Below are 27,289 nucleotides of genomic sequence, written 5' to 3' on the forward strand. Positions count from 1 at the left end.
CAGAGTTAACAACTGAGGTTAATCACTCTTTTTCCAATCCTGCTCATTGATTACATTCAGCTAAAGAAACAATGCAGGCTTGGGTGTTGGTCTCATGCAATCAAGAAATATGGAAAGTTTCTTTATTACCTTATTCATCTCTACGCCCTCATGCTTATCAATAATGCCTCTTGACCAAAGGAAGGTGAGGTTTTTCAAAGCTTTAGCAATCACGTTCCGGATTGCCTGCCTAGTCTTCAAAGCAATGACGACATCACGACCCTCGTGCTCTATGAGTCCTGGAGCAAATAGAACTATCAGTAAGCAAACGATGCAATAACCACAATAATAACTAATATTTGTACAATAGTTTATAATTTCCAAAGTATTTATGCAATATCCTTTCATTCTTGTTTCATACAGAACTTGTGAAGGCACTAAAACCAGAGTTATTTTCATCTCCATTTTATGGACGAGAAAATTGAAAACTGGCTTCCCCCACCAGCTAGGAGAAAACCACTCCCTTTGCCTTATCCCCATGGCATCTCCTACATATCTTTCTTACGGAACTCATTACCTTGTAGTATTATTATTTTTGCTTATTTGTCTCATCCTACATATTATGTCATTTTTGTTGGGTGGATGAATAAATGACTTAATGAAAGAGCCCCTAGGCTTTGACTGGTGGGTCTTGCTGAGATCAAATCACATATTTTTTCCTCTTTAATTAACATTAGAAGTCATGGGCTGGACTGGGAGTCAAGGCTAAAACTGCATCTGTTTCATCTTTGTAACTCTAACATTGAGCACAAGGCCTGACATCTGGATGGTACTCAATCATTTTTTTAACTGAAATAAGCTGACCAGTAAAATAAAGGCTAGGATGACCAAGAGCATAGGTTTTAGTGTCAGATACATCTGGGCTTGAGACCTGGCTCACCACTTACTACAATATGACCTCAGGCAGGTTAATCTTTCTAAGCCTCAGTTTCATCATCCATGAAATGAAGATGACGATAGTTTTGCCTCATAGAGGATTGAATGAGATAATGCATATAAAGCTGTTAACACACTTCCTGACATAATTAGCATTCAATAATCAGTTGCAATAACCATTCGGAAACAGGCACTCCCTTTTACAGGACTGAATCAAGAAAACTTTGTAATATCCCATACTAATCTGAAACATAATATAAGACAGCAGTTCCTTGGCCCCTAATCTTTAAAAGCACAGAAATAAAAATCTGCCCATATGTAAATGGCAACAATGGGCCCTGGATTTTCTGAGAAGTGCCAAAATATTACAACCTCTTATCTCCAAACTTACAACTTCATTCATCAGACCATGTTCTTTCAATTTTGATTTGGAAGGTAGGATCCTCATAAATCCATATGGCCTCTTACAGCATGGTTATAAATACAAAATGGCTTTACTTTATTTCTTGTATAATAACTCCTATTTATTAAGGGCCTACCATAGGCCAAGCTCTCTACCGGATACTTCTGCACACAATAAGAGCCTGGCCCACAGCCCCCTTATGAAGAAAGAAGACCCAAGGAGCTTTGTATAAAATCCTAGGGCTCCTGCTGTGTGCTTCAACTCAAGCAGAGTGACTGCAGGCACTCAAGAAATGACGTCCCTTGCAGACCCACATTCCTGAGTATCCTTGCAAACAAAGCAAACAAAACAAAAACAAACACCCTTTGTCAAAGGTAATCTTCACATGTCTTTTTCTTACAACCTCAAGGCAGCTGACCTTACCACCTTAACACACTTTCCACACTCCTCATTCTTTCCTCTATGCTCCTGTAGCAAATAACAAGACTTCTCTCACTGTCTGCAATTATCTATGGATTTGCACATACCCTCCACCAGGCTCTGCACTTTTTGCATATGTGGGGACCTGGAATTGGCCACCCCAAGATATGTCTCTTTGGCATCAGGATTATTTGAGGTTGATTGCTTTTGATAAACTGGGACAGGGAAGGAGGCTCTGAGGAATGCAACTTGCCTTTGTTAGGACACGTTTACATTTGTAAGGTAAATCTCTATCTGTAAAAGATGCCTCCCTCTCTGTACCAGGAAGAAGAAAGGAGATGACCTTCTCTCCAAAAACTCTTAATCAATACCAAAGGCAAGGACTTAAATCTGCATTTTATTGTGCTAGTCTGGTAACCTCCTGTAACTGACTTCCCTCCCCCTCCCAGCTTTGGCATTTCTTTAAGGATTAAGCATCTTTCTTTAGGCTGGGAACCGATTGCAGCGCTCATCTGTGACCCCCCCCCCCCCCCCCAGCCCGAGGCAACACACCTGCCACCCTGTGGCGCTCACTGAGACAGCAGACCTATCTGCCATTTCCATCAAGAGCTGTGCTGACAGAGCAGCCTCATGACTGTTGTAAAAGGGACATGTCAATCACATGTGAAGCACCCCGTTTGGGGGCTATATAACCACTCTGTGCACCCCACTTCTTCGGTGCCCTTTCTTCCTTCGGGAAGAAAGGCCCCGGGCCATGGTTCCTCATAAAGCTTTGTTTAATTTTCTCTTGCTATTCTGTCTCATGTGAATTTAATTCGTTCTCCAGCCAGACGAACCCCCATTTGGGGAGAGGAAATGTCCTCCTCCCCTACACATACCTGGCCCATTCCATGTGCTCAATAAATGCTTGTTGAATGAATAAGTGAATGAATGATTGAATGAAAGCATGAACTTGTCTTCCTTCGGTTAAACTATGGAATAATAAGGCATGATTTCAAGAAATCAGAAACTCCAACTACCTACCTAGTTCTTTGACAGCATCTCGTTGATTAGTTTCCAAAATTTCATATAATTTCTGTAAGAAGTTAAGAAAAACATTAATTTCTGATTATGCCAAGTGCATTTCTGGCTGTAAAATCTGAGAAAAAGAAGTATGGTAGAAGAAATCTCACTTAGTTTATGATTTGGGGGATATAGCTGTCTCAATTCTTCCCTCTGTATTGATTCTGCTGCCTTCCCCATGCTCATACTCAAATTACCATAAATGTTGTGCACTCAGTAGCTTGCATAACTACTGTGTCTAATTTTCTCAGAAAAGACTGGTGTGTACTCCACTGTGCACCAAGGAGAGTTCTTACAGATGGAGCCCAATTAGGGAGTAGCCAACTGAGCAGCTTTTGGGGGAGCCAGTCTATCGGGAGCACAAAAACAAGTGGAATCATGAGAAAATATGATGTCAATTAGTTCATGCTGCCTAGAGATAACTCCTGACAGAACTGAAGAAACAGCTCCACACCAGGGCTAACCAATCTCTGGTCAACCACGTAATAGGCATCTGTCAAATACTCACCGTGCCCAAACACTGCTCCTCAGGGAGCTTACTCTCTAGCTTGCAGTCTCTCTGCAGCTTTCACTTGACCACATCAACAGCCCTGGCACCAAACAACTGACAGTGTCCTAGGATTGTCATGTGCAGATGACTGAAATTCTGCACCCAAATAACGTGTGGCATAGTGCTCTCTACAGGAAACAATTGGTTTGTTATCTAAAGTTTAAGCAGTTTTTGTTGTTGTTTTGGGTTTAGAAAAATCACATGTAATAAATCTCTCATTTTGAATAAAAGAATGAGGTATACGATTTTTATTAAATTGTTTCTTTTCACTTGATAACACTGAATCAATATTGGGAAGGTGCCAAATTATTAGCCTGCTCACAGCACCCACGTACTGTGGTCCAGCCCTGCTTGCATAGGTGCACGGACGGCAGTTAGGCCCCCTTCATACCCAACTGGACCTACAGCAACTCTGTAAAACTGCTGTAGAGTGACCTGCACAAGACAGTTTGGGGACCAACTCCTGCCAAAGAGAAGATAATTGTGACAGCCTGGACATATACGTGACTTCTCTAAAGGTTAGCTGCCACTGGCCAGTTTCTTAAACCATGTCACTTTCAGAATAGACACCAGTTTGATATCTAAACACATCTCAAAAAGCCATTTAAATCTTTACTGAAGGCTCCCTTTAAAATGCCAAAGGAGAATTTGTTTCATCTCTTACACTTGGAGGCAACTGTCCTTAACTCTCAACGTCTTCTCCCAAATTCCTCAAAACACACGCTGACCTCCTCCCAATGGCTCTTGTGTTTCTTCTCTCCTCTTCCTGTTTCTGAAATCCTTTCTCCTATGAATAGCTCTATGTTCTTTCTAACAGAGATCAATCCAGACTTTCAGTGGTTCTTTTAATTTTCTTCTCCAATATTCAAAGTAAACCAACAGGACAGAATTCTATTGCACGTTAATATTTGATCCAATAATCAATACTTCTCTGATAGATCTAGATATTTCTCTATCTCTATCTGTGTGAAGGATGTCAGATGCCTTCCTAAGATTCAGGTATGCTCTCCCTATAGTGGTCCTTGATTATAAAAGAAAATCTTAAGTGCTAAGGATATTTCCGAAGATATTTAACAGTATATCTTTTTATCTATTTTAGAAATTAAAAATAAAAACATTAAGATAGGTATCATTGCAGCCTCTTTCCCTCTCCTGAATTTGATAAGGGCAGAGCCCCTCTTTCTGGCCTGAGGGAACTAACAGTCTTCACAGAAAATTAGCACAACAACCAAAAGACGTAACCCCGCAACAAACCCTGAGTGTACACACACACAGTCTTTAGAGATAGGACTTTGATAATTAGGATTTAAATTCATTGTCATTTAAAAATCAGGGGTCTCACTTGGGCTGAGAAAATACCCTCCAGCTATTGATACTGTTCAGTTTAGACCCTTATAACACGTATGAAAATATAACCAAAAATCACCAAACTTTGGGTGTAAAACACAGAATGAAAGACAAGAACTAAGCACAAAACATAGAAGAATGAACCTCAGAAAAGCAGAATTAATACAGGAAACAGAAATTTTTAAAGTAGAGAGTCAAGAGAAGGCCACATTTGTAAAAAAGAGAAAAGCAAATAGTTGCTAAGAAAAAGAACCAATCACAGTTCTTGGAGATCAAAAAATGTTGTCAAAAAAGAAAATTTAATAGATGGTCTGAATAGCAGAATGGATACAGCTAAAGATTGAATTAGTAACCTGGAAAATTAAGCTGAGCAGTTCTCACAGCAAAGAAGAAAGAGCTGAAAGTTATGAGAAAAGTTGAAATAGAGACTAAATCCAGAAATTCAAAAAATCTGCTTTAAAAGGTGCCAAAAGGAGAAAATAGAAACCACAGAGAGGAGGGAATAATCAAAGAAGTCAGGGAAAAAAAGATGGCAATCTTCAGATTATGAAGTGCCCACCAAGTGCTGCATGGGATAATTTTGTATGTGCGTTTGTGTGTGAGGAAGATTGGCCCTGAGCTAACATCTGTGCCAATCTTCCCATATTTTTTTGTGTATGGGACACCACCACAGCATGGCTTGATGAGCAGTGTGTAGGTCCAAGCCCGGGATCCAAACCCTGTGAACCCCAGGCTGCTGAAGCAGAGCATGCAAACTTAACCACTACACCACCAGGCCAGCCCCAATTTTCTTTTTTTTTTTTTTTAAATCACACCTAGACACATCCCAGTGAAATTTCAGAACTCCAAGGATAAAAAGAAAATTCTAAAAGACTCTAAATGGAGAGAAAAAAAAGTCACCCACAAAATGAAAGTAAAATCAGGTTTATCTCAGCAACGCTGATGACAGAGGGGCAATGTCTGCAAGAAAATGCTTTTGGAGAGTCAAACTGTTAACTATGAGAGCAAAGTAAAAAGATCTTGGAACATATAAATACAAATGAAAAAAATTATTTATGGGCATAATCCAGCATAATAAAAAGCAAAGTGAAAAGGAGGCTCACATGGGACTCCAGAAAAAGTGGCTGCAGAATATAATCTAAAGGAAGAGAAGGAAGATAGTTTAAAAAAAATTAATCCATTTGACTCTTTCATTTAGAAGGGTCTCTTTCAAGTAGTAAATGTTTAACAACATTGGATCATATTTTCTTCGTTGTGGCTTGAATCTACAGTGAATAATATTTATATAATCATAACAAAGTAAAGGTTGTTTTTGGTGTTCTATGTAGAGTCATTTATTGAAAAGAATGAAGACTGACTTATTCTTACAGAATAGAATGTAAATGTTATAAACCTTTTCGTGTAAAAATAATAGCTCCAAAATCTTAAGACAGGGAGAAAAAGAAAAGTTAAAGGAGAGGAATGTTCTAATCTCCTTCCACTGCATGGTAGAGAGTAAATAAAGGCTGATTAGAAATAAGAATTAAATATAGCTGCGTATTCTTTACAATTCTTCCGGCAAGCAGCAGAGGAATGTCACCCAGGAGCGGCCCCTCTGGGGTGGTCTCCGTGAATTGGCAGAGAGGAGGGGTGGGACAGCTGCTTCTAGTCTTGCATTCTATTATTTTCAGGTTGTAAAATTATGCTTGATTATTTTTTGCCATTTTTCCCGTGTTCTGTCCTCCCTTCTCATATAAATTCAAAGACCTTACTCTTTAGGCCATGCAGAGTCATTGAAATTCAGATATGAGACTTAAAATAGCCCTTTTAGGAGCATTACTCTGCTAAATGTCAGTGTGGCCTGGAGTGGACAGACTCACACGAAGGAACCTGGTTAGGAGGTGACTCCTTCTACCTCGAGTTCCTAGTCAACTGTGTCGTCTCCTTCCTTATCTCATACTGCCTGGAAATGAGGAGGGTCTTCCATGATAAAAATAAATAAATGAATAAATGCTACTACTCATCCACGCCTCAGAACCAGCATTTCAAGTTTTCACTGTCAAATCTGTCTTCGCTTTCCCTCACTCTTCCTCTCCACTTCAGACCTACCTTTTCTTTGAAGCCTTGTTTGAGTCTCAGCGCCTGCAGGAAGCCTTTCCATGTGCCCTGTCTTTTAGAGGGTGTTGCAAAGACAGATGGAATCTCTACTCTGTGCTCAAAAAATAAAAACAAATGGTAGATTTTCTTCTAAGAGGATCATAAATGTTTGATAATGACAGCTGACATTTAAAGGACAGACACTGTTCTCTGCATCTCGTATGACGTAATAAACAACTGAATCTCCTTCACTTGCTACAAGTTGTCTGTTGTGTCAAATACATGTAGAAATGGTCTTAAAAGAAATGAATACACCTAAGTGACTTTTTTTCCCAATGACCAGTGCTTGTCTCTCACCTGATTTATTGATTCTCGGCTAGAAATTTGTTTTATTAAAAATTTGGCGTCCTCTTGACTTTTGACATAGCCTTTTGTAATACTATACATCAACCTGAGACGCTTTTTGATCTGCACATCTGCAATATTTATCAGCAGTGGTATTATTATCTGCAATAATGGAGAGGAAAAAAAAAAACCTGAAAACTTGATGAGGAAAAGCACCCTCTAAGGCAGATAGTCTCCAAGTGTGTCCAGACCAGCAATGACACTACCCAGAGACTCGTTAGAAACGCAAATTCTCAGGCCCCAGTCCAGACCTGCCGAACCAGAAACTCTGGGACTGGGGCCCGTAAATCAATGTTTTAACAAGTCTACGCACACTCAAGTTTGAGAGCCACTCTCTAAAGAAATGAAAGCTCAGTGAATAACTGGTTCTGTAACTTTAAGGGGAAGTGGCTACCACTGCCTTTCCCCCCCATTCTCCATACCTCCAGATTTCAGGAGATGAGAGAGGCAGTCCTGTAACCTGGGTGATAGTTACCAACCGAATATATCCTCTCTCTCCTCCTCATTTTCTTCACTTGTAAGAAAAGGAACTTAGGGTATCTAAGATCCTTCTTAGCTCTAATTTCTCAGGTCATAAGCCGAGGCAGGAGAGTGTAGTGACAGAAGAGAGTGGGATTTTAAATATAAACCTCCTTGGGTTCAAATACCAGCTCTTCTACTCACCAGCTCTGTGACCTTGAGCAAGTTACTTAGTGACTTTGAGAATTCAGTCTCCTCATTTGTAAACTGAGGACAATAATACCTAGGTACCAGAGTTCCAGTGCAGCTGCTCCTCACAAGCAATGCAGTCAGTCACAGAGAGAGAGTCACGTCAGAGCACAGGGCAGATGCTGAGGGAGCAGGTAACAGAGGAGGAGGACGAAAACAGAAAAAGAGCATCACAGCGAAGGAATTACAACAGAGAAAGGAGAGAATTTTTTTTTTAGCTGCTGTTTTGATTGTGAAACTTTGGGCAGAGGGAGAGATATTGAAGAGAGTTTTTACAGAAAGATTTGTTCCAAGACACAAAACAAAAGTTTTGTTCCAAAACAGCACTGACACCCCCTGAGCTATTCCTAAGAGGATCTAAAGTAAAGACCTCCAATATCCTGCCAAGCTTTCCAATACACATTTGTTTCTTTTGAAAGCCACACTATGCTGAGACTGACCATTGGACCACCTAACTTGATAGGTGGTGACACAGAGCTCTTACAATAATTTAATTAGACAATGGACATAAAGTGTTCTGCACAGTTCTTGGAATGTGTAAGTACTCAATTTAAAAAGCTAATCGGGACTTTATTAATTCCTTAAATATACTTCATTGACATTTGTCAGAACATGCTGGACAGAAGCAGCAATGGGTTCACACTTTAAATAGAGCTGACTTCCACAATAACACCTTTAAATCTTTATTTCACTCAGAGAGGCGTTTTGCAAAGTATTACTTCTAAAATAATTATTTTACGTTCATCTACATCAGATCTCTGTGTAAAAACTGATTACCTAAGGAAGGTTCCACCTTCCATTTGAAGACTTAGCCTCATACTATGCAGCTTGATTTCTAGAGCAGTTTGTACTATGATGGGGTTGTACCTTATGTGGGCACTCGCTCTAAACTCAGCTCATGAGGCAAAAGTCATAAATAACCAAAATTACCCCTTAAAGCAGGTTTTGTGTCTACAACGCTGTACAGTAATTATTATGAACACTAAACCTCGGTAACAATACAGAATCAAGGAAGGAATAAAAAAGAAAGTCTACAAGCATGAGTCTGGACATTCAAACAATTCTGCCTTTAAAAGGTAACTCTTACATCTCTCGGAGAACGGAGACTAGATGGGAGATTCTAAAGCATGCCTTTTGCTGTCACCATTTACAGCAGTTTTTTTAATATTAAGCCTCTATAACTTCAATGCACACTAATAGACCTTGTTTGATGTAATAAGGATTAAACAACCCAAAAAATGGAACAGCAAGTGAAATTATCTAAAGCTCTCGAGATGAAAGCTTTTATAATGCAACTCCACCGGAAAGAGAGAAAGGAGGCCAAGAGCTGAGACTGAAAATCTACCTTCAAGTGACACCAACATCTTCATTCATTCACTTAACAAATATTTATTAAGTATTTACTATATGCTAGGCACCATTCTAGAGCCTAGGTCATGACAATGACCAAAACAAAAATCCCTACCTCACAGAGAGTACGTACAGCACACAGTAAAAAGGTGGTAAGTGCTATGGGGAGAAAGTAAAACTTAACCAGGTGGAGAGGGATCAGGAAGATGGGGTGGAAAGCTGGGGGTATGGAGGGCAGGTTGACGTTTTGCGTAGGGTGGTCAGGGAAGGCCATCTCTGCGAGAAGGCGAGATATGAGCAATGACTTCAAGAAGGTGAGAGAGCGAACCAAGCAGATACCTGTAGAGAGAGGGTTCTAGAAGAAGAGACAGCCCCTTATTTTTTTCTAAACAATGAGGATTCTTAACTCATTTAACAACCAGTGTAGGACAAAAAAACCCAATATTTAAAAATGTGAAGTTTTACCTTGATGAGAGGAATAAACCTAATTATTCTGAAATATCCTATTATTATTACAATCTGAATAAGAACCAAGTTGTCTGGTCTCCATCTGACAAGGTGTATAAAAAAGATATCAAAGATTCCAATAAGCACAATAACAAATTCCAAAGTGTTCCAATACTGACGAAAATATTTTCTTTTCAAAATGATTATCTGTTTAGAAAACACAGAGGATGTACGTCATTTCATAGCACCAGACAATGATGAGGGGAGGGGGAGATCTTAAAAATTAACAGTTAAATCCTCAACTACAAATGAGTTATATTCCAAAAGTTGGGTTTTAAGTTATCCATTTGGAATTCCAAAAAAAATTCTTTTTAATCTCCAACCTCAACAATTTTAATTTCATTCAAAATGTGTATAATCTATAATGAAACCAGAATGCCAAAAACAATGAAAACTAGCAGTAAACAGGTTCCTTGCCACACTGTCAGTAATAATTAAAGTATGAAAACAGTAATGCTCATAAATCATCTTTGAAGCATTTATCCTAAAAAGTAGTTCTCATCTTATGTAATGACAAAGATCTAGCAAACCAATTCGGTTTTATTCATTTACTTATTTCTGGCATCATTACAGAGAATACTTGAAGGAAACATCCATGTCTGGATTTTCAATTCTGTTGCACTTGATCTTTGAGATTCTCTTCACTTTTACGATATTCATCTTATCTGGTACCCAAGACTGTGATTATTATACTGATTTCACTATTGAACTCATAAAATGCAAAACAATCACTAAAATTCCAGGATCCTATCAACTAATATAGCAGATCAGTTCTAGTACAGATTATTTCAATAATATGAAAGATATAGATTCAAAATATCTGAATTGTTCTTTGTATAGGATACATGTCTATTTTAAAACATACCTTCAATGCTGATTCTAATACGTATAAAGATACAAAATAATAGTTTACTAATAGCAGTCCTGCCACATTTAATTCTCTTGCCATTGGCCATAGATGCATTATCATAGGGTAAATGTGTATAAATGTTATAATATGTCCTGTATATTCAAATTCTTCTGAAAATACAATGCGATATACAAAAATCATAAATTTATTATTCCTGAAAAAAAGAGATCAAATAAAATATCAGATCACTAAAACTCTAACAATTAAGATCTGAAATTCAACAATTGTTTAAACGAATCATTAACATTAATTTGAAGAAGAGTATAAACAGTATAAAATAATAGATAAGCAAAAGTCTAAAACACACTTTCTATATATAAAAATCGTAATGGAGAAAGATAAAAAAACGGCTCTTGTTAATTTATATCAGGGATGAGAAGAATTTTTTAAAATCAAAGCTAATAGTAAATAGGAAAAAATGCAAAGATTCATACATCATAAGCAAGAAACAAATAAATTTAGAGAAAAACATTAGCATTGTTTAAAATTAAGAACAGGAAAAAATATTCTATTCAATAATTACTATGACTACTTTTTTTTTTTAAAGATGGGCGCCTGAGGTAACATCTGTTGCCAATCTTCTTTTTTTGTTGTTGTTGTTTCTTCTTCTCCCCAAAGCCCCCCAGGACATAGTCGTACATTCTAGTTGTGAGTGCCTCTGGTTGCGCTATGTGGGACACCGCCTCAACATGTCCTGACGAGCGGTGCCGTGTCCGTGACCAGGATCCGAACCGGTGAAATCCTGGGCCGCCGAAGTGGAGCATGCAAACTTAACCACACGGCCACCGGGGCCGGCCCCCTACCATGACTAATTTTTAAAATTTTTCAATCTATCTAAAGTAGATCCCAACAAAAAGAGGTTACATGGATATATGTCAAGACCCCAGGGCTTTAATTTTTTTACATTTCTCTTTAAACTTAATAAATCAATGAAAGTAAAAAGTTATCAGAATTTGTTGTGAAAAGTATGCTAACACCCACTTAAAATTTAGTAGCATTAATTCTTCCAGTATTTTCTTGTTTTGATATCTTCTATGAGTAGAAAAACCGTGTCTTCCTTCGCTAAAAAGTATATAAGTTCACAACTTATGTAACAAAGCAAAGAGTCTACACAAGTTAAGTATCTGTATCTTGTGATATTTTGGAACACTGGTTATAGGTATTATTAAGGCCATGTTGTGTTTTTCCTAATTCTAGACATCAACAAAACCACTCTATGGCACAGAGGAAATTAAATTGAGAGCCAGGACTAGGCCACGAGTTCAATATTTCTCATCCCTGCTCAATGTTATACACAGAAGAATATGAAAGCAGCCCAGTATGGAATATGACCCTGACACATGGCAATTAAAACTTTAAAAACCCAAACATGACCATCTTTTTCTTCTTATTTCTGCCTGCTCTCTAATAGCAATGTCAACGAAGTTGCTGGAACAGAAGGAAGAAAGAGAAGCAAGCACTCTGCTCCTTCACCACTCAATCAATAAGAAAAATTAACCATAATATTAGCTGTTTTTTTTAATAAGGAAAATCAAACTAATCTATTCTGACAATGTAGAAAAAGTCACATTTTCAAGTCTATTGCTATTAAAGGTTCACAGTGCTTACCCGTGTAGAATAAGAGGTGCCTTATCTGTACGATAGTCCAAGAAAGTTAACATATTTTTAAATTTCATAAGCCAACTTCTAGCTCTTACGTAAGTTGAAACATCATAAATGCTCATGAATCTAATAGAGAAAAATATACATATATGTTATGATAAAAAGCACATGCTGTACTTTTTGGTAATATAAAAGAGAAAGTTATACTAAATATAAATGCAATGTGGGTCTATTAAATACACCCCGTCTGGAGCCTCTGTATCCATCCACCTACCCACCCATGGTCATGGTACAGGAACATTTTCAGCGTGAGACTCCTGCTGCCTGTGTTCCTGGAACCGTCCCTGACCTGACGTAGAACATAATTAAAGCTTCTTCAGACCAGTTCTTTGCGGTTCAAAGTCAAGCTTCCCTCTGTCATGCTTTGCCTCACCCAAGACTCTCAAAGGCCCTGAAGTCCCTACCCTTCCCAAACTTTATGTAGGAACTCATGCTGGATCTCCCAGTAGGTTACCAGGCTGCTGAAATATTAACTATCACCCAGACGGAACCATTGTTGCCCCAAGGCTTTGTCTTAGACCATCCATTATCTAATGTTTGCCAGGACTGTAACCAGATATCAATATATCTCTAAGAGACCGAGCTTTTCCCACCAGATTTAACAGCATCTATCAGGTCCATCAGTTGGGTCAATTCCTCCAGAGCCTGCTCCACCCTAGGAGCAGCGAGCAGTCTAATGGTGGGCTCCAGGCTACCTCTCCTATCCAGTAACTTAGTGAATATGTTATAAAGACAAAATAATTATAACAGAATTGGAACTTCATGGGTTCTCTTTCATGGCTCCCCTAGTCTCTTATATAATTCCACTATAGTCAGATCTTCCTCCAGAATCTCCAAATGCCACCAAAGTTATGAACCTTCAGGGAAAAAAAAATGTAAACAAGTAAAATAGGAAGTACATGGATAGGTGGATGGATGGACAGACAGACAGATAGATGAAAAAAGATAAAATAAATAGATTGATCAATCTGGACATTGAATACTCAGTTTGTTCATTCTTTATCACATACTCATTTGATTTTGGAATTATCAATTAAAGAAATATACTTACTTTCCTTGGATGGGGCAATAGCTTTTGGCCGCACCAATTAGTATCCGGGCTGCCTCTACACCGAGAATTCCATTGTTACACTGTTTTTCAAAGCTCCTCTAAACATACAATTTTACACAAACATTACAAAGGACTGAAACATTAATGTAATGCACTCTACTTGACCTGTACATGGCCCTCACTATTGTTATTGAGCTCAATATATGAAAATATACTTTTACCAAAAAATCTATAGCAGAAAATAAATTTCATTCAATTTGAATATTTACCAAATATTCATTTTTTACCAAGTACTGTCCTGGATGTTATAAATGATACAAAGATTCCTAGCTTCAGAAAACTCAAAATCTATACAACTCAAGGCATTTGCTTCAGTAATAGAAATAGCAGCAGCAGCATCTTCCTACAGTAGAGTAGACAATACAAAGCATTAATTCAAAGGGGAACTAATCATCTCAGCCTCACAAAGAACTACCAAGAGAGAAAAGTAGACTATGTTCTTTTTATTTTCTTTCTTTTCAGGTTTATTGAGATATAATTGACATATAACATCATATAAGTTTAAGCTGTACAATGTGATGACTTGATACACATACATATTGCAAAATGATTACCACAATAAGATTAGTTAACACATCCACCACCTCACATAATTACAATTGTTGTGTGTATGGTGAGAACATTTAAGATATACTTTCTTAGCAGCTTTCACCATATTGTTAACTATAGTCACCATATTAGACCCCCAAAACTTATTAATCTTATAACTGATAAGTTTCTACACTTTAACAAACACCTCCCCATTCCCCCCAACCCTCAACCCCTAGTAACCCCCATTCTGCTCTCTTTGTCTATGAGTTTGGCTTCTTGTGTAGATCCACACATAAGTGATATCCTAAGTGTTTGCCTTTCGCTATCTGACTTATTCCACATAGCATAATGCCCTCAAGGTCCACCCATGTTATGACAAATGGCAGGATTTCTTTCTGTTCTTTGGCTGAACAATATTCCATTATATATATATTATACATTTTCTTTACCCATTCATCCACCAATAGACACTAAAGTTGTTTCCGTGTATTGGCTATTGTGAATAATGCTGCAATGAACATGGGCGTGCAGGTATCTCCTCAAGGTCCTCTTTTTATTTCCTTTGGGTATATACCTAGAAGTGGGATTGCGGGATCATATGGTGGTTCTAGTTTTGATTTTTTGAGGAATCTCCATGTCATTTTCCTTAGTGACAGTACCAATCTGCATCCTCACCAATAACGTATAAGCATTCCCTTTTCTCCGTATCCTAGCCAATACTTGTTATCTCTGTCTTCTTGATGACAGGTGTGAGGTGGTTTTGATTTGCATTTCTTTGATGATTAGGGATGTGGAGCACCTATTCATGTATGGCCTGTTTGCCATTTGTATGTCTTCTTTAGAAAAATGTCTATTGCGGTCCTCTGCCCATTTTTTAATCAGATTACTTGGTTTTTCGCTGTTGAGTTGTATGAGTTCCTTACTTATTTTGGGTATTAATGCCTTATCTTACCTATTATTTGCAAATAATTTTTCTCATTCCATAGGTTGCTTTATCTTTTTGTTTTAGGAGGATTGGCCCTGAGCTACCATCTGTTGCCAATCTTCCTCTTTTTTTTTTTCTCCCCAAAGCCCCAGTATATAGTTATATGTCCTAGTTGCAAGTCATTTTAATTCCTCTGTGTGGGATGACACCACAGCATGGCTTGAAGAGCGTTGTGTAGGTCTGCGCCCAGGATCCCAACCGGTAAACCCCAGGCTGCCAAAGTGGAGTATGCAAATTTAACTACGCAGCCACGGGCCGGCAACTGCCTTATCATTTTGTGTTTTTTCATTTTTTTCTGCTGTGCAGCAGCTTTCTAGTTTGCTGTTGTTCCACCTTTTTCTCTTTGCTTTTATTGCTTGTGCTTTTGGTGTCATATCCAAAAGTTTTTTGTCAAGACCAACGTCAAGGAGCTTTTTCTCTATGTTTCCTTCTAGGCGTTTTACAGTTTCAGGTCTTATGTCTAAATCTTTCATCCATTTTGAGTGAATTTTCGTGAGTAGTGTAAGATAGAGGTCCAATCTGATTCTTTTGCAAGTGAAGATCTGATTCCCCTAACACCATTTATTGAAAAGACTATCTTTTCCCCATTGTATATTCTTGGCTGTTAGTTGACCATATATGCATGGGTTTACTCTAGGCTCTCAATTCTGTTCTATTGGTCTGTATCTGTTTTCATGCTAGCACCACACTGTTTTGATTACTATAGTTTTATAATATCACTTGAAATCAGGAATTGTGGTGCCTCCTGCTTTTTCCTTCTTTCTCAGGATTGCTTTTGCTATTTGGGGTCTTTTGTATGTTCCATACATGTTTTAGGATGGTTTGTTCCATTTCTGTGAAAAATGCCATTGGAATTTTGATATGCATTGCATTGAATCTATAATGGCTTTAGGTAGCATGGACATTTTAACAATATGAATTCTGATCCATGAACATGGGATATCTTTCCTTTTTTTTTTTTTTTTTTGTATTCTTCAATTTCTTTCATCAATGTCTTATAGTTTTCAGTGTACAGATCTTTCACCTCCTTGGTTAAATTTATTCCTAAGTATTTTATTGGTTCTGATGCTATCACAAGTGGGATTTTTTTTCTTTATTTCTCTATCACAGAGTTCATTGTTAGTGTGTTAAGATGCGAGCAATTTTTGTAGGTTGATTTTGTATCTTGCAACTTTACAGAATTCGTTGATTAGTTCTAACAGTGTTTTGGTGGAGTCTTTAGGGTTTTCCATATACAAGATCACGTCATCTGCAAACAGATATAACTTTACTTCTTTTCCTTTCTGATTTGGATGCCTTTTATTTCTTTTTGCCTGATTGCTATGGCTAGGACTTCGAGAACTATGTTGAATAGGAATGGTGAGGCTGGGCAACCTTGTCTTTTCCTGATTTTAGAGGAAACCTTTCAGCTTTTCGTCATTGAGTATGATATTAGCTGTGGGTTTGTTGTATATGGCCTTCATTTTGTTGCAGTATGTTCCTTCAATACCCAATTTGTTGAAAGTATTTATCCTGAAAAGATGTTGAATTTTGTCAAATGCTTTTTCTGCATCTCTTGAGAGGATCATATGATTTTTACGCTTCATTCCATTAATGTGGTGTATTACCCACTGATTGATTTGTGGATGTTGAACCATCCTTACACCCCAGGGATAAACCCCACTTGATCATGGTGTATGAAACTTTTAATGTGCTGTTGAATTTGGTTTGCTAGTATCTTGGTGAAATTTTTTGCATCTATTTTTTTAAGGATACTGACTTTTATTTTTCTTTTCTTGTAGTGTCCTTATCTGGCTTTGGTGTCAGGGTAATGCTGGCCTTGTAAAACGACTATGAGAGTGTTCCTTCCTCTTCAATTTTTTGGACAAGTTTAAGGATTTATATTAGTGCTTCTTTAAATATTTGGTAGAATTCACCAGCAAAACCATCTAGTCCTGAGCTTTTCTTTGTTGGGAGGATTTTTATTACTGATTCAATCTCCTTACTCATTGATGGTCTATTCAGTTTTCTATTTCTTCATGATTTAGTCTTGGTAGGTTTATATTTCTAGAAACTTATCCATTTCTTCTGTGTTATCCAATACTTTGGCATATAGTTGTTCATAGTAGCCCCTTATGATCCATTGTATTTCTGTGGTGTCAGTTGTAATGTCTCTTCTTTTTTATAATTTTGTTTGAGTTCTCTCTCTCTTTTTTCCTAGGTTATTCTAGCTAAATGTTTGTCAATTTTATATTTTCAAAAAACCAACTATTCGTTTTGTTGATTTTTTCTGTTGTCTTTCTAGTGTCTATTTCATTTATTTCTGCTCTAATATGTATTATTTCCTCCTTCTGCAGTGGGCCCACTTTGTTCTTCTTCTTCTATTTCTTGAGGTGTAAAGTTAGGTTGTTTATTTAAGATCTTTCCTTTTTCTTAATGAAGGCGTTTATCACTATTAACTTTCCCTCTGCATTTACTGCATCCTGTAAGTTTCAATATGTGTATTTTCATTTTCATTTGTCTCGAGATACTTTCTGATTTCCCTTTTGATTTCTTCTTTGACCTATTGGTTGTTTAGGAGTGTGTTGTTTAATTTCCACATATTTGTGAATTTTTCAGTTTTCCTCCTGTTATTGATTTCTAGTTTCATACCTTTGTGGTTAGAAAAGATACTTGGTATGATTTCAATCTTCTTAGATTTTTTTAAGCCTTGCTTTGAGGCCCAGCATATGATTTAACCAGGAGAATGTTCCATGTGTACTTATGATTGAATGTTTGTTTATTCATTCATTATTTAAACAAATGTTTACTGAATGCCTACTCTACTCTAACTCCTATGCTAAGGTACTAGAGATATAATCCAAGGCTTCAAGAAGTTCATAGCCTATTGGGAGAAGGCGAATAGTTAGACACATAAAATTATACAACAGTGTAGAAAATATAAGAAGATAAAAGTAGGGCCTGCCCCGTGGCCGAGTGGTTAAGTTCACATGCTCCACTTCAGCGGCCTAGGGTTTCACTGGTTTGAATCCTGGGTGCGGACATGGCACCGCTCATCAAGCCATGCTGAGACAGTGTACCACATGCCACAACTAGAAGGACCCACAACTAAAAATACACAGGTGTGCACCGGGGGGGTTTGGGGAGAAAAAGGAAATAAATAAAAATCTTTAAAAAAAAAAAAAAGTTAAAAAAAAAGTAAACACAGGGCACTAATCAATCTTGATGTGGAGATGGGGTCATAGAGAACTTCTTGGAAGAGATGATAGCTCGGTTGAGTTTTAAGGATGAGCATGATTATCCAGATGAAGAATGGAGGTGAGGGAGCAGACTTGCGAAGGGGTGAACAGTGAGTGGCATCTTCAGTGTATGCACAGAGATGAGAAACAGTATAGTGAGTGCAGTAAAGGACAAGTTGTGGGGCAGAGAATAGTGAAAGATCAGTTAGAGTAATGGGCAGGGGCCAGATTACAAAAGACCTTGTGTATTATGCATAGATTTGACCTCATAGGTAAGCTTTTTCCGGAAGATGATATGCTAATCCTGTAAGATGCTCCTTGAACTCCTATCCCCACAAAAAAAAAATGTGATGTATGAAGAAGGGAGGGAGAAAAATGTTGCATTCAATATTCTCTCTTGAAGAGGCTCAATGCACTTCAGTGGGTTAAGATCTCTGAGAAGTTCTACAAGGAATTCCATAAGCAATCTGTATAAATTTGTTTAAACCAGCAACTTCCAAACTAATTTGAGCACTGAAGCTTTTTTTTCATGAAGTCTCTCTTAGCATCCTGGGAGTTCTTGGGAACTCACTTTGGAAAATGTTATAGGTGCTGAGGAACCATTGTAGGGTTTTAAGCAGAAGGGTGGTGTATTCCCATCTGTCTTTTAGATTAGTCCCTGTGATTTGAGAGTGGAAATATTGGAGGCAGGGAGGCCAGTTAAAGATTATTATCCAGGCAAGAGATTATCATGGCCTAAATTAAGAGATACAGGGATGGAAAAGGGTATATTTGGCAAATATTTAGAAGGTAAGATTGCTAGAGCTTGGAGAGGGAGGGAGAGAGAGGACTGACCTGAGTGATCACCTGAGTAATGATCCCACTCACTGAGGCCAGGAATACAAGAGCAGATTTGGGATGAGTTCAGTGTGGATTTAAGTACAGTTAAATGTTCAGGAGATGTCTAGCCACAGCTCGATTCATGAGTCTAAAGAGATGGTGGTGAGAGTTTTGGAAGGAAGAATATAGAGTTGAAGAGCATCCGTGGATAGGGTTAAAACCATGAGCGTAGCTGAGAACAAAGAAGGAGAGACTGTAAAGACTATAAAGTGAGAATAGTAGACAGAGTTAACTGTCCTGAGGAATAAAGAAGAGCCCACGGAGGAAACCAAAAAGGAAAGAGGTCACAAAAGCAGGAGGAATGCTAATAGAAGGTACTCCCAGGAAAGCCATTAAAAGATAACCTGGAGTGGGTCACTACAGAGGATTTTTGGTTTAAAAAAGGAAATGTGCTAGGCCATTATAACAATGGTCCCAATGTATCATATCTCCCTGTGTCCATGGCTCTTTGCAACTGACATTGCTGATCTTCCCATCAAGAAGTGGGGGATTCACTCACTGAATCTGGGCTAGCTTTGTGATTTGCTTTAAGTAATAGGATGAGGGTAAAAGTCATGTTATTCAAGTTTCAGAGCATAGGATTTAGAGGCCTTGAAGCTTCTCCTCTTGCCCTCTTGGAACCTGGAAACCGCCATGCTGTGAAGAGGTCCAGTCCACTCTACTGGAAGATAAGAGGCCCTTTGGAGGAGAAACAAAGTGCCCTGAAAGACGCTAGAGTCAACTGCCAAATCTATGAGTGAGGACATCCTGACCCACGAACCCCAGTTGAGCTGTGCGATGACGGCAGACATGAGTGTTCCCAGGTGAGACCAACAACAAAATCATCCTGATTGTCAACCCACAGAACTGTGGGAAATAATAAATCATTGTTGTTTTAAGTCACTAAGTTTGGGGATGGTTTGTTATATAGCAAAGGCTAGCCAAAACAGAACTTGGTACCAATTGTAGAGAGTCTCCATAACGAAATGCTAAAACATGTGACATTAGCTTTGGGACTGAGTGGTGACCAGAAGCTAGAAGGCCAGTGAGGACACTGTTAGGGGAAGCTGGAAGAGCAGTGATAAAACTGGTGTAGGAGGCTGGAGGGAGGCAGCCGTGCTATGAAGAGGTAGCGCAATTGGCAATATTGTCACCTGAGGTAACTTGGAAGGTAGGAGATGTACCTAACGAACTTATGAATCTGGCCAAGGAAATTTCTAGATTTCTAATATTCTAGAAATATTAAAAGTGTCAACTTTTTACCTGCATATGATAAGGTATGAGAAGAGAGAGATAAACCAAAGAGAAACAATTCAATCTGCAAGCAAAAGAAAATATAAAGAGGCCATGATTTGCCAAGTTGGAAACTAAACCTGTTTCTCATCTGCAGTCTCGCCAGCTGGCAAAAAAGATCCAGGGGCAAAGATCAAATCTAGAGTGCAGCCAGTAAAATGTGGCTTCAGGTTCAAGATCAAATCAAGGGTGTAGCTGAAGAAGCTTTGTTAAGACCACTGAAAGATTAAAGGCGGTGCTTAGTCTACCCTCTCAAGCAGACTGAAGGCTTTCTCAGACTCATATTGTCTGCCATGTGGCCTGTCTATGACAAGGAATTGTGGAGTAGAGTGGGCTATAATCAGATTCATTGACAACACACAAGTTTTTAAGGAAATTGTATCAGATTGGACTAAAAAAAAGGCAGAAACAGTTCTAAATGAATAGAAACTTCCCAAGTTTCTACTGGCAGAAATCAGGCTAAGAAAGTTATTCCCCTACAAACATCAGTTATTCCTTATAGAAATGTAAAGAATGGGGAGAACTGGTTCATATGCCCAGCTGGATTTCAAAATTGCCATGGACTGGTGATTAATCAGTGCTTCCTGTTCTTCCCTTTCTTGAACAGAAGTGTCTGTTGATTATCACTAAATGTTGGGGGTGGGGGTAGAAGGCTAATTTGTCTTTTTAGTTCACAAGTCTCTGAATCAAGAGGAACCATACTTAAGGAGATGCAACCAAGGAGCCTTAGCATACCTAGACCAAATGCAGATCATGAGATGCTGGACTTGAGTATGATACCATAATAGGATGAAGCTTTGGGGGAGGGGGGTGGTCTTAGAAAAGGATGAGTGTATTTTGCTTGTATGAGGGGTATAAATATTTGCGGCCAGTGAGAACACTGTGGTACATTAAATATGGTCGCAAATTCTTTGCATCTCTTACCGTCAAGAGGTTAAGCCTATTGCCTAATCCTTGAATTAACATGGCCTCTCATTCACAAGTCTGGTAGTGAGGTCCTGACTCTTGGCTGCGTGCCTCAGTTTACTTCTATGTGGCCTCTCATTCTTCAGAGGCTAGGCCACCTTCCTCACATGACAGTCTCCTGGTAGTATTGAAAGTGGAAGAAGGTGGAAGCTGCAAATATTCTCAGGGCCTAGTCTCTAGAATCCCAAAGTCACTTGTGCCATATTTTATTGGTCAAAACAAGTCACAAGAACAACCCAAATTCAATGTGGGGGCGTGGGGAGTATAGACACCACCTCTTAACAGGAGGCTCTGCAAAGAATTCGTGACCATATTTTACTCCCTGGGTAAGAGCCTTTCAAACTCTAAGGACATTTTTAATTAAGTATAGAAATGTTTAAAAGAATGAAAATATGCATTAATATTTTTTGTAGTAAGAAGAAATATGTACTTCAACAGAAAAAAATGAAAGGTGAGAAGGAATTTACAGTTTAAAAGAGACTTAAAGGGCATATCCACTAATTGTAATGTGTGAATTTTACTGAAATCCAACTTAAAAAATAAACTGAAAATATGCATTTATGAGACAATTGGAAATTTGGTCATTGATTCGCTATTTGATGTTATTATGGAATTATCAATTTTTAGATGCAACATTAGTATTTTCCTATGTTTTTTTTAAAAAACTTAGAGCTACATACTGAAATATTTACAGATGAAAAGATATGATATCTGGAATTTGTTTCAAAATAATATGGAAGGTGGAGAAGTGAAGGAGGGTGTAGACGGGGCAGGGTTGGTCATGTGTGGATGGTTTGTAAGCCTGGATGCTGGGTACGTGGGGCTTCATTAGACCATCATATCTACTTTCGTATATGTTAGAAATTCTGCATAATAATAAGTTTTAAAATAAAAGTAAAAAGGAATGACTCTTATCATGAGTATTTTATATACTTGTAATTTTGAATAAAATTTGTCCTAGTAGACTATAACCCCAATTTAAAATGTGCAATTTGATAAGTTGAGTTAAACTTGATTTTACCTAGTAATCTTTCTATGTTTATAGTAGATCATTTAAATACTACATCCTAAATATTTTAAGAGAATTTTTGATTCAATAGATTTATTTTAACTTATTAGATTTACGAGTTAGATAAACACCTGAGAGAATTTTATATAAAAGGAACTCAAATATGTTAAATTTGTAAAAGCAGTTTCAAATAGTTGAAGACATTTAGTTAACTAAGTATGTAAATAGCACCAAACATTATTCAAAGTCCCCTCAGAAGTGAACTGCTGTTACAAGCCAAGATGACCTCAATAAAATATAATAGAAAAAAGTGAACTGCTAAAGTTTGCTAGACGTAGAAACAGAATAATAAGATTTGTGACTTGAATGTAAAACCTAAGAAATTTTTTTTAACTCTCATAAATCAAAAATAAATTTTAACTATCATAAACATTTTTATGTTTTAGAACATAAATTTTAACTAATGGGTTATTAAAGGTGAAAAAAAATTTTTTCTAGTCACCTGAAAACCATATGTAAGAATTAAAAGCATTGCAAAAATAAGAAAAAACAAAAAGCAGATTACATGAATGGTACCAACCATTTGTATTATAGCTATGTGCAATCTGGCTTCTTCCATTAAAACTTCATCCGTTGGGGACTCTTCCTCTTTTTCATCATGTGAAACGTGGGAAAACTGAACAGTATCAGACTAAGTTTAAAAACATACAGAGATAAAGTTAAAAATAAGTACAAATGATTAGGAGCTGTAAAATGCTTTGCTCAACAAAGATTCCAATAACTCAAATCAGAATTGCTAAAATGAAGGGCTATACTGGATAACATTCTCCACATAAGAAATGTTGCTTTCAATTGTGGTGAAATAACCATTCTTTGGGGGAGATCTAGAAGCCATGTTCTTCCCCAAACCTGTCGATGCTTGACTCCTCTCTGAAGCAGCCTCTGCTTTTCGCATTTTATAATGTGTCTACGAGGAGAGAGATCTCAGTTCCTCAACCAATTAGAAACATCAGCTTGGCAGGGGCCATTCATAGTTATTCAACCAGTCAGTTTGTGAAAAGACCAATTCTCCCGTATTTGGCAAATAAGGCTAGACCATTAAGACCATCTCTTTAGAGACAGAATTCAAAGGAGTCATTGCACCAAGATAGCAAAGGTAGCAAATATACCGCCCCCGCCTAAGTTTTCTGACATTGAATTATCAGAATCAAGGTTTTTATATAAACTAAAGCAAGAGAGGCAGACCCAGGGAGGGAAAGGAGGAATCTTTTTTGCCAGGTATCAACTCACAGGAATGATGTATTCAATCTTTGTTTTTTCTTCTACCAAGGTCCAATTAACATTTGTCAAAATCTTTTCTGTTTTAAATAAAGTGATTGTGTTCTGTATTATCTCCTGTATGTGCTTAATGGCATTTTGCATGGCCATTTGTCTTGGAAGTGAAATAGCACACAAACCTGTGACAAAAGAAAGCAAGGGTCTTAATAGAAAACATCAAAGACAGAAAGGGGAAGCAAAAATTTTGCACGATGGAGTGAAATCTTGGCATCATCTGAATAGCCAAACCAAAATGTTTAGAGCAAGGACAACTTTTTGCCCAACATTTTCTAGAAAATTATCCGACTATCTGTTTCCTTTTGGCTGTATAGCTCCACTTTATCTCACTCAACTGCTAAAGAATGTTTTACAAGTTTCCTTTCCTTCCCTTTAGCTAGAGACATGACTCGTTATTTCAAGACACCCAATCGGTATTTTCTCAAAGTGTAGAAAACTACCTGTGTCTTCCACAGGTAGAAGGGTTGCTTATTAAACTATGCAAATTCCTGGACTCCACCCCATATTTGGAGAATCAGATTGGCCTGGGAATTTGCATTTTAACGAGTTCTCCCACTGATTCTTATACATAACAAAATTTAAAGACCACTGCAATAGGGATCCCTCAAATTTAACCTCTCTGTTCCTGGCCAGAAAATCTACACATCCAGAGCTTGCAGTAGTTTGTATTTCTTGAAGTAGGAATTTGAAGTTACAGTTATGAGGCTCGCTGACCAAAAAGGAGAATTTAATAAGTGAGTGAGCTTAGCCTACTCACTCAGAATTCCATCTCAATAAAACTGTCCTCTCTTCATAATTGTATATGAAATAAAGGGTTAAAATAGTTCTAAATGTTTCAGTTTAACTTTATTGACTTCTCTGCAGGACATTGTGTGCAACAGTAGTATTTGAAATTTGGGGTATTCAAAATGATCCGGAAGCATATCCCTGTTGGTTCACCATGGTCCAGAGCAAAGGTGCATTTGACTGGATGCTGAAGAATTAGAAGGTGTCTGCTTTGGATTTAAAATTCCCATGGCCAAGATCACACGAGGAGAAAGTTTATACATTTGCCTAATTACATCCTCCCCATATGATGGAGCAACAGCCGCTTCCCAGTTGCTCTGGGGAAATATGAGTACGTGTGGACCACTTGGTGGCACCAATACATTTGAATGAAATCCCTGTGTTTAAAAGGATCCTGGAAGAGTATGAAGAGGAATCTCTTAAAAGCATTAGACTAATGTGGAAGAAGTTGGTTTGAAACTCTTACTGATACAACTCAATTCTATCAAGTACTTGTTAAACATGTGCCACATAGTATTTCCAGAAAGGATGAGCATTGATTCTGAGAGGAGAAAATACTTGCCAGATATTTTTGTTTCCTAATGAGTTAAAGAAAATTCTGAGGCCTGGTTAATACCATAAAAAATTTATAAAAGAAGAAAAAAACATTATCATAATAGTAACATCCCTTGTTGATCTTGCCTTCGAGTATCAGAGTAGGAAGATTCACCAGGAATCAAGCCTGGGAGAAAGCTAGATATTATATCCTAAGCAAAGAGAGCAGAGGGGTCTGGATCCCTGGGCGCCAAAGGAAATTGGTGGGAAGGGAGGTGTGAGCAAGGCCTCAGGGATGGAATTAACTTCACTCATGCTCCAGTATAGGATTTTGCTGGTCCAAGCACACTTTTCCACTGCAAGTACGAACAAACCCATGACAGGGGAAAAGAGAGTTGCCAAAAATGTGCCCCATTTACTAGCCCTGTTCACATATTGGAGCCCTTGGCTTTGAGGTGGCCTGTCACAGGAAGATTTGCAATAGTGTTGATGGGGCACAGTTTCAGGAATGGGTAGGACTGTGTCTCTTGTGGGTAGGATAGGGTAAATTCACCAGGCTATTTTCCTGTTTAAAAGAATTCTCCTTCAACATTATACTTCCATTGACCTCTCATTAGTTTTTCGCTTTCCAAGAAACCTAATTGCTAATTTGGTTTATCAAAAAAATTGGTATTTAAAGGTGAATACCCTGAAAAATGATCACAATTATTTTGTACATAGAAAGAAATTTCCTGGTTATAAATTAATAAATTGATTTTCTGCTTTATCCATATTCTCCTATGAGTGCAGTATATGTAAAACTCTAGCAGTAAATCAACTCTAGATACCCTGACAGAATCAGCTCTCTGCACCAGCAAAGCTGAGGACTAGGCCACAAGATATGGGATGATACTGGTCCTACTCTAAGACTTTGGGTAATCCCACCTCCGCCCTCCCACTCTCCACTTGACCCCACTGCCACTCGTTATCTCATCTTGGATTTCTCTATTGACTGTGTATCTATTTGTGATTTTATCATATTTCTGCATTTCATTATCAACAGCCTCAAATTCCTTCTAGAAGTAGGCAACAGTGGCAGAGCCTACTGATTGTCTCTCAATATTCATTCTTCCTTCTTCCTTTACCAATAGAATCTCTGAGTTTTGGTTGAACATATGGCCAGCCAGGCAAAGATAATATTTCCCAGCTTCCCTTGCCCATGTGTACCCATGTGCCTAAGTTCTGGCCAATGGGATGTGAGTGGTAATAATATATATATAACTTCTAGATTGTGCCCTTAAAAGGAAGCTGCTTACCCTCCATTGCCACCCCCCCTCACCCCCCCAATTTCCCTTTCTAGTTGGTTGGATTGAAGATAGAGTGGTAGTGAGTTGGCTCGTACCCTGCAGATAAGAGCAACACCCCAGGGAGTGGAGGAGCAACAAATCAGACAACTTTGTGGAACAGAACCATCTCACTCTTCTGGACTTTTCAGTGGAGAGGAAAAAAACCCCTCTGTCTTATTTAAGCCATTGTTAATATGGTTCCCGTTAAACTGGCCAAACAAATATCCCAGTTAAGGCAGATTCCATAAATAATGAGTGAATGAAAATGAGTGATTTCATAATCAATTCCTTGAGCTCCATAAGAAATGTCCCCATGGCTCCCAACAATAATCTATTTGTGTTATTCTCCCCAGTTAATTAATGAAAGACAGATATACTTTACCCAATGTCCTGGCTGAATGAGTCATCATGTACGAATTTATTCCCATAGTCATCAACGATGTTACTAGTAGATACAAGATAAACTAAAAAACAAAACACACAAATGGTTAGAACCAAACCATTAATAAGTTGCCCAAATCGAAGCAAAAGCGCTGTTTTGTAGACATTGCTTGAGTATACTATACTGGGGCAGAAATTAGTTTTCAATATGAAGGAGAGAAAAATAGATTTTGTCATTTCTAAGAGAGATGAGAACACTGAGAGACGAGCTCTCCACAGCTGCCACATTCAGCAGCGGCCATGCAAAGCCAGCAAGGCGGGAGCCATCACAGACGCTGCTGTGGAACCTGCAGGGTCACAGAAAAACCTCAGCAACAGCAGGCAGTAGTGACCACGGGTGGGATAGGGACATGCACCTGCCACCGTGCAAAAACACAACCACATTTGTAGGTCTTGGCTCTGCCATTTATTAGCCATGTAACTTAGGGCCAGTTAACTTAACCACTCTGAGCCTCAGTGTCCTTCACTGAAAAATGGAGTTAATAGCAATATGTCCTTCAGAGAGTGTTTCCCAAACCTGACTGAAAACAATAAGCACCTGCAGTGCTTCGTAGAGATCCTGGCCCCCACACTTCCTCCCTG

General features: G+C 38.1%; 1 protein-coding gene across 1 annotated transcript in view; it reads right to left on the bottom strand.

Annotated features, from left to right (window-relative positions):
• SLC9C2 (solute carrier family 9 member C2 (putative)) overlaps positions 1-27,289 on the bottom strand; it is an 85,580-nt gene that overhangs the window by 31,587 nt on the left and 26,704 nt on the right. The window contains exons 10-19 of the mRNA XM_046682676.1: positions 26,649-26,730; positions 23,577-23,743; positions 22,867-22,962; positions 13,367-13,464; positions 12,262-12,381; positions 10,609-10,807; positions 9,702-9,890; positions 7,131-7,280; positions 2,762-2,813; positions 130-278 (exon numbers count right to left, since the gene is read on the bottom strand). Coding sequence (XP_046538632.1) covers positions 130-278; positions 2,762-2,813; positions 7,131-7,280; positions 9,702-9,890; positions 10,609-10,807; positions 12,262-12,381; positions 13,367-13,464; positions 22,867-22,962; positions 23,577-23,743; positions 26,649-26,730 — 1,302 coding nt within the window. The remainder of the gene's footprint in view (positions 1-129; positions 279-2,761; positions 2,814-7,130; positions 7,281-9,701; positions 9,891-10,608; positions 10,808-12,261; positions 12,382-13,366; positions 13,465-22,866; positions 22,963-23,576; positions 23,744-26,648; positions 26,731-27,289) is intronic.

This window comes from Equus quagga, chromosome 13 (assembly GCF_021613505.1).
Source record: "Equus quagga isolate Etosha38 chromosome 13, UCLA_HA_Equagga_1.0, whole genome shotgun sequence".
NCBI lineage: Eukaryota > Metazoa > Chordata > Mammalia > Perissodactyla > Equidae > Equus > Equus quagga.